This window comes from Pagrus major, chromosome 19 (assembly GCF_040436345.1).
Source record: "Pagrus major chromosome 19, Pma_NU_1.0".
NCBI lineage: Eukaryota > Metazoa > Chordata > Actinopteri > Spariformes > Sparidae > Pagrus > Pagrus major.
The window spans coordinates 26,139,935-26,147,424 of record NC_133233.1 but is presented as its reverse complement, the minus strand read 5'-3'; the positions used below and the strand labels follow the sequence as shown (position 1 = coordinate 26,147,424).

Genomic DNA, 7,490 nt, shown 5'->3' with positions numbered 1-7,490 from the left:
TTCTCTAAAACTTCACAGTGCGTCTTTTAAGTGAAGGATCTGAACAACTTCCTCCATTTACTGCTGTTTTTGACACATTTGTATAATTATTTCAACCTTATCATCAATATTAAACTTATTATACTTGTGTCACGTCTCCTCTGCTGCAGTTTAACCTGAGGAAACCACCTACTTTCCAGCAGAGGAGGAGGAGGAGGAAGACGGTGGGAGGCGCATCATCCGAGCCGAAATCGAAAGAAAACTTGAATGAGGAAATAAAAGAAATCCTCCCTCGGTAGACATATTGTCCTGTCCTCTGCTCTGCTGCACCTGCACGCTTCTGACTCCGTTTGAAAACACTTTAACTCACTTTATTAATCTGTAACCTGCATTAATCTGCTCGGTCATGTCGAAGACTTGCACCCTGAAGATCAGCAGAGACAGCGCGGTGAAGGTGAGTGCGCGCGTCGACGCGCTCCGGACCAGGAGAGGCTACATGTGATAGCTTCAATGCTAAGAGACTTTTATTAAAACAGCTGATCGATACCTCTGATAGTCTTTACCGTGTTCAGCACACACATGTGGGGGAGACAGAGGGAGCTGTGCTCGCTGGAGCAGCGGAAAGTCCCTCCTGTGTGAGGGGAAAACGAAAGTAAATCCAAAAGCTGTGTCCAAAGTGAGTCAGCAGCTTTTAATATCCTCGTGTTTTCTCTGTCTGCAGGTGGAAAACTTCCGCCTGACGCTGTTTCACCAGGTGTGTAGAGGTCCTGACACGTGACAGGTGTTCACATAACTCATATACTTCAGATCCTGCAGCTTCAACACTGATCTTTTTGTGTTTTTTTTAAAATCTTTTCAGGCTGAGAACCTGTTCTCCAGCTACATCCCGCAGAAGATCATCCAGCTGGATGCCTTGCTCAAGGTCAGCGAGTTCATATTTTAAAGGATAAATTCAGATGTTGTGTCCTCACCCTCGTGCTGGTGGAAAGTCAGGGGATTTCTGCAGCTTCACAGCAAAACAGCGTTCTCCCTAAACAACTGGAGTAAATGGAGACTTGTTTACAACCAAACAACCAAAATGAATCATAAAAGGGTTTCCTACAGGTCGCCGGTCGTACTCCGAGTGTCCAGAAGCCCCGAGATCCCAAACTGATTTGAAAAGACGTTATTTACACCTGCTAAAAGTGTTTTTCTGAAGGGATTTGGGATCTGAGGGCTTCTGGAGACTTCGATTACACCACACAAGCCCTGAGATCCTACACAGATGTTGTTTACACCCCGTCTGAAGTGGGTGCCCTCCCTCGGGGTGTTAATAACGTCTTTTAACTCACAACCTCGATAACCTTTAACCTCTGGTCGTCACTCTCCTCATCGTGTCTGTGCGTTTCCAGGATGAAGCCCTCAATATCACAGACTTGACGTCGCTCCAGGCTCCTCTGGACATCCCCATACCAGACCCTCCTTCCCCGGAGGACGAGGTGAGACAACTGTGATTTTATCCACAAGTTAATGGATTCCTACCGCCTAAAATAACCTTTAAAAACCCACAGGCACGGGTTAAGTTCTTCACACGACTTGATCTGCAGTTTACTTGCTTTGGTGTATGATGATCGTGTATGTAACGCTGAAGCAAAGAGGAACTTAATGTAAATCATTTGCCGAATTTATAAGAAGGCCCAAATAATCAAGAATTTGTCAGAGACAGCGTTTCACAAAGTTTATAAAGTGTGTCCTTACTCAAAAACTCACAAAATCAAGTGTTTTTTAAAGGGAGTCTGGTGACTTTCTCCAAGAATTACATCTTTGTTTGTAAAATTCGACACTAACATTGAATAAAATGTGTCTTTTTTCATAAATTGAGTGTAAATGGTGAAATCAGTGTAAACAGTGTGTTCAACCAGCTGCCACAAACTTCTTACAACATGGAAACAACTTCATGTTTTGAATTTAATGCCGAATTTATAAGAAGGCACCAATGTATCAGAATTTGTCAGCAACCGCATTTCACAGAGTTGATAAAGTTTCTCCTAACTCAACAACTCACAAAATTGAGCAATTTTTAAAGGGAGTCTGGGGGCTTTGTCCACACGCGACAAAGAACTACTTGTACATTTGTAAAATTCGACATTTACCATTAATAAAATGTTGTCTTCTTTCATAGATGAGGAACAATTGTATAGCAAAAAATGTGTAACATTTAATGCAGAATTAACAAGAAGGCACCAATAATTTAGAATTTGTCGTATCTGTTTCACAAAGTTTGTTAAGTTTCTCCTCACTCAACAAACTCTCAAAATTGAGTGATTTGTTAAGGGAGTCTGGTGATATTGTGCTGCTGCTAACATTGGCAGGTTAAGAGAGCCTAAAACATGTCATTTACATTTACTTGACACTTTATATTAGATTCCTCTGTAATGATTTCTGCTTGTGTTAAATTAATTTCACAGGAAATGGAGACGGATAAGAATGAAGACGATGAGAAGAAGAAGAAGAAAGGTAAAGTGTTTCTCTTCTCTGTGGCATCTTCACACAGAGCTTGTGACAGTGAAAATATGCCTCATTCCTCCTCTTCCTACTTCAGCTCCGAAATGTGGCTTCATCAAGGGGAATGAGAAGATTTTAGCGCTTCTAGAGAGGGTGAAACCAGAGATTTGTGCTTTTCGAGAGACCATCATCACTGTAAGTGAATCACTGTCACTGCAAAGATGAATGATGAACAAGTTTCTTCTATAAAACTGTTGAAAACATAAAGTTTCAGCGTTTCGAGTTGCTTTAAAGGTTAAACTCTCCTCTGTCGCTGTAGGTCACCAGCTGGATTCAGCACCTCATCCCCAAAATAGAAGATGGAAATGACTTTGGCGTCGCCATCCAGGTACATTTCTGTGTGCATCCCGTTCACACGTAGTAGTTTATCAAATTATGTGAAATTTCAACGAGTTGTGAATGATTTCTTCCCCACAGGAGAAAATCCTGGAGAGAATCGGTGCCGTGAAGACCAAAGCTGACACTTTTCAGACCAACATCAACAAGTAGGTTGGATAAAATAATATAAATGTTGCTTGTGTTCAAGTGTTACGGCGGTAAATTCAACTTTAACAATTAAAGGTGCACTATGTAAGAATTTTAGTTCAAAACATTCAACTAAAGTTATCAGCAGAATGTGAAGAAACAACAGTTTAAACATGTGTTTCACAAAGTTTATAAAGTTTCTCCTAACGCAGCAACTCACAAAATTGAGTGATTTTTAAAGGGAGTCTGGTGACTTTCTCCACAGATGGCAAAGACCTTTTTCTGTCCTTGCCATGCTGCCACAAACTGACACTTTTTACAAGGAAACAAACAACTTCATGTTTTGCATTTAATGCTGAATTTATAAGAAGGCACCAATGATTAAGAGTTCGACAGAGACACTGTTTTACAAAGTTTATAAAGTTTCTCTAAACTCAACAACTCACAAAAATGAGTGATTTTTAAAGGGAGTCTGGTGACTTTCTCCACAGACAGAAAATATATTTTTCTGTCCTTGTAAAATTCAACGTCTAGCATCAATAAAATGTTCTTCTTTCATAAATTTATTGTAAGACATCTATGTATTGTGTTGCCCATATATCTACTGAAGTTAGCATGCTAACCAGCTAGCCCCAGGCCTGAAGATGTCTTTCACCGGCTAACAAGCTAACAGTAGCTACAGCCATGGATGTATAAACAGAATAGTTAGATATATGATTGTTATGCTTCATTAGATTCATGGGTACATTTCCTGACTGACTGTGACTTATAAAAACACTTCTGTTGCATCATGTAGGTACTTCACAGAGAGAGGAGACGCTGTCGCAAAAGCTTCCAAAGAGACTCACGTGGTGAGTGTTCACAATCTTCTTATCTTAAAGGATACGTCTGGTGATTTTCTACATTTCTTCAGTGTCAACTAATCCCATGAGAGTTTTTAAAATGGTTTTTATCTTAAACAGTATTCAGAACATTAAAAACAATTTGATTTAGTTCACAGAAATGAGTTCGATGCTGAGATACAGACCTGCCTGTGGAAGTCCTAAATAGTCATAGGTCAAACATATTATTTACTGTTTTTCCTTGATAACGAGATAAACTTGATTTGTTTCCAAGATCCCGAGTTGCTTAGGTCATTATCACGGAATAACAAATGTTATTTGCCGAAGAAAACTAGATAATTTTCTTGAGATCTCGAGAAAACAAACTTTGTTTTTTCCGTGGTAACGACATAAATAACTTGTAAACTCAAAAAAACAAAGAAAATTGAACTTATCATTTGGGCTTCTGTGCGAACTGTATATTTTCTATACATCTTGAATATTTCTACATTTTAAAAAGTTTTCCTACACAAGAAGGCCTTGAAGCCCCCATAAAGCTTTGGCGACCCCAAAATGGGGACACGGTGCATCAGAGCACCGAATGTGTATTAATCCACTGCTGGAAATAACAACTGGTCCCGAACAACTGCACTTTCTCCTCCTGTTTGTTTGTTAAAACTACAGTGAGCCGCAGCCACATTCTTTAAAGCTTTGATAAAAACTATTAGAAATACCTTTAACTCTGCGTTCTCTTCCTCCAGATGGACTACCGCTCGCTTGTCCACGAGAAGGACGAGGCCATCTACTCTGAGATCAGAGTGATCGTTCTCGACATTCGCGGCTTCTACGTAAGTCAGACTGATGAGAGTCAAGATGTATTTATCACCACGGTTCTGTCAAAGAGGAACGTTTTAACTGTTTTTCTATCCGTTCGCTACAGGCTGAGCTGTACGACATCATCAGCAAGAACGAGGACAAGGTGACCAATCCCAAGGGAGAGGAGAAGCCGTCCATGTACTGATGCTGGAGAGAGGAGGTGGCACTTAGGACTATTAATCAACTCTGTGTTCAGTCACGCTACATACACCTAAATCAGTCTGTCCTACTTATTCTACTCAAATAATAAATCAACTGGATCCAAGTTTTATCACTGCTGTTTGAGTTTAAAACAAATAAAGAAAGCTTGTTTTTCAAACTGTTTGATTCTCATTTATTTGTTTAAAAAAAAAAGCTTTTCTCACATGTGATTTGTGACAAAACAAATACTCAATTATGATTCTTATTACAAAAATATTTTCCTCCAAGATAAAGAAGGAACGACCCCAAAACAAACATAATCGACTGAGGAACACAACATAGGAAAAGGCTTGTATTCACAAAACAAAACTGTCAGCATCCAGTGACGATCCTCATACTTCAGGACCTTCTCCTCCTGGTATGAGCTGCAAAATACAAAATTATATGGATGTTATTTATCATGCGAAGGTGTAAAACAGCTGTAACAGGTCGTGGAGATTAAAGATCCACGTGTGAGCCTGTGAAGTGAATGTAAACATGCAGGATCTTTACAAACCATGGTGATGTTGTTGCCGTTGAGGAGGATCTGGTCCAGTTTGGTTATCCTCCTTCCCTCTGGTGTGATTTCACTGGAACAGATACGAGTGTCAGTCAACCGACAGGTGAAGCAGATAAAAATGACTGTTCGATGCAAAAACAGGAAGTGTACTCACAATTCTGTCACATCCTCCAGGACCATGTCTGAAACGTTGGATTAAGGACTGATTCTAGGACATTATTCAGAGCCAACAGGATAAAAATCATGCAGTGAAAATGTGTTTGTTATCGGAGTGCAACCTACAACAGAAAGGATACTGACAAAGTCATCGAACCCCAGCAGGGTGCCGACGATTTCCTTGTCGGTTTTCATGACGATGTGAATTCTGGAGCCGATACATTTGTCCACAAGCTCTAAAAGATGAAAAATAAACTGAAATCAGAGATCCTGCAATTACATGTCTGTTTCTTACTTTGCACCCTGACCTGCATTAGATCTGAAACGATTAGTTAAACGAGTATTTTCAGGCCTTTTTCAAGCAAAAATACCAAACTTTAGCTGATATCAGCTGTTAAAACACAAAGATTTGATGCATCGTTGTCTTATATGATAGTAAAATGAATATCTTTGGGTTTTGGACTGTTGGTCTGACGAACCAAGACACTTGGAGACATCAGCTCAATGAAAAAGAAACATTTTACATTATTTTATGACATTTTATGAACAAAATGACTAATTGATTAACTAAAGAAATAATAAAAGATGACTCGATGATGAAAATAATTGTCAGTTGTAGTCCTAATTTGTATATTTGCTAGTTTTATTTCATAAACGTTTGCAAACTTTAAATTACACATTAAATTAGCAAGCAACTAACAGATTATCTTAACATATTTTGACTTTTTATTGAATTTCTCCCTATCTTCTGCTGCAATAAATCACTGTGACTACTGGAAGTGCTTTAGTATATTCAGGGCTGGAACAAATAACTACTCCCAAGTCTATAACATGTCAGAAAATAGTGACAAATGCAATTCCCAGAGAGTAACTTAACCTGACAGTCCAAAACAAAAGGACATTCAGGTAACAATGTGAGTATTTTGCTTGAAAATGACATTATTCAGTAGCTATTAACCTAAATGCCCTGCTTTAAGTATAAACCCAATCCCCCCTTCAGCTTCCTACACAAAGGAAATGCTGCTTCAATTGAAGAAATTGAATCGTACATCACTTATAAAACACAGTGAGAGCATCGATCATCATCAATCTGCTTGTTATGATCACAACACTGTTAGCAAAGACACTTAGCAATGAAGCTAATCACGCGTATGTATCCGAGAGCATGATGCTAACGTGAACTAGCTAACAAAACATCACCAATATATAAACTACAGCCTCAAAACTCACCCGCCGCCCTCTCACTTGTAATATTAATTAATTAGCACACATGTAAAACACTAAGTCAACATTATTGAGCGTTTACGAACCAAGTGGGAGCAACTGAGACGGGTTTGTTGCCGGAGTAGCCGCCATGTTGAATCTGAAGACACCGCGCGCAGTCACGACCAATCGATACAAGAGCGTCCGCAGCCAGACTAAAGCAATCGAGCGTGAATAATCGATATCAGTTTATCGCCGATCAGACATCTGCGAGTTAAACACGAACACGTGACGACGCTGAAATAAACACACAACTGAATATAAACTAAAGGACGCGAAGATTAAATGCTGTTATTTCATCTGTTTCCACAAGATGGCGCTGGCTGTGCCGAGCAATGCATGACGTCATTCTTTTTACTGTAAAATAAAGAGGATAGAGTCTCGGTCAAGATAGTTACCCACCCTGGTTTCTGTAGTCTTCCGGGTCCACCGGTCACATGTTTTTATATAAATACTTCCATTTTATGACATTTTTCTTCAGATCAAGATTTTATAAACAAAACATACATAAGATAAAAATACAAAACATATAAAATGTGACTCATTGTTACAAATTTTACATTAAATATGGCTTATTTTCTAAATGAATAGTAAAATATCATTATACAAATTCTTTAACCACCTCAATCGGTTAAATTTACTCAACGGAAACATACATCTTTGCACAGATCTGTAGCCAATTTTAG

General features: G+C 39.0%; 2 protein-coding genes across 2 annotated transcripts; one reads left to right on the top strand and one right to left on the bottom strand.

Annotated features, from left to right (window-relative positions):
• The first annotated feature begins 213 nt into the window (after positions 1-213).
• psme2 (proteasome activator subunit 2) lies at positions 214-5,004 on the top strand. Its single transcript, XM_073488669.1, has 11 exons — positions 214-433; positions 701-733; positions 839-901; positions 1,371-1,457; positions 2,427-2,475; positions 2,561-2,658; positions 2,783-2,851; positions 2,941-3,008; positions 3,785-3,839; positions 4,571-4,657; positions 4,750-5,004. Exons 1-11 carry the CDS (start codon positions 386-388, stop codon positions 4,828-4,830), a joined length of 738 nt encoding a protein of 245 aa, XP_073344770.1. The 5' UTR covers positions 214-385; the 3' UTR covers positions 4,831-5,004.
• A 1-nt stretch (position 5,005) lies between these two features.
• Positions 5,006-6,953, bottom strand: lsm5 (LSM5 homolog, U6 small nuclear RNA and mRNA degradation associated). Its single transcript, XM_073488670.1, has 5 exons — positions 6,852-6,953; positions 5,682-5,777; positions 5,540-5,567; positions 5,383-5,455; positions 5,006-5,251 (listed from the first exon to the last, which is right to left on the bottom strand). The coding sequence occupies exons 1-5, from the start codon at positions 6,895-6,897 to the stop codon at positions 5,219-5,221; spliced, it is 276 nt and encodes a 91-aa protein (XP_073344771.1). The 5' UTR covers positions 6,898-6,953; the 3' UTR covers positions 5,006-5,218.
• Positions 6,954-7,490: the final 537 nt, after the last annotated feature.

Coding starts and splice junctions, on each gene's coding strand:
- psme2 (XM_073488669.1), top strand. CDS start 386: ATGTCGAAGACTTGCACCCTGAAGATCAGCAGAGACAGCGCGGTGAAG. Junction 2,476..2,560: donor TGAGAAGAAGAAGAAGAAAG/GTAAAGTGTTTC, acceptor TTCCTACTTCAG/CTCCGAAATGTGGCTTCATC. Junction 3,009..3,784: donor TTTCAGACCAACATCAACAA/GTAGGTTGGATA, acceptor TGCATCATGTAG/GTACTTCACAGAGAGAGGAG.
- lsm5 (XM_073488670.1), bottom strand. CDS start 6,897: ATGGCGGCTACTCCGGCAACAAACCCGTCTCAGTTGCTCCCACTTG. Junction 5,568..5,681: donor GGGGTTCGATGACTTTGTCA/GTATCCTTTCTG, acceptor CCAACGTTTCAG/ACATGGTCCTGGAGGATGTG. Junction 5,456..5,539: donor CTGGAGGATGTGACAGAATT/GTGAGTACACTT, acceptor TATCTGTTCCAG/TGAAATCACACCAGAGGGAA.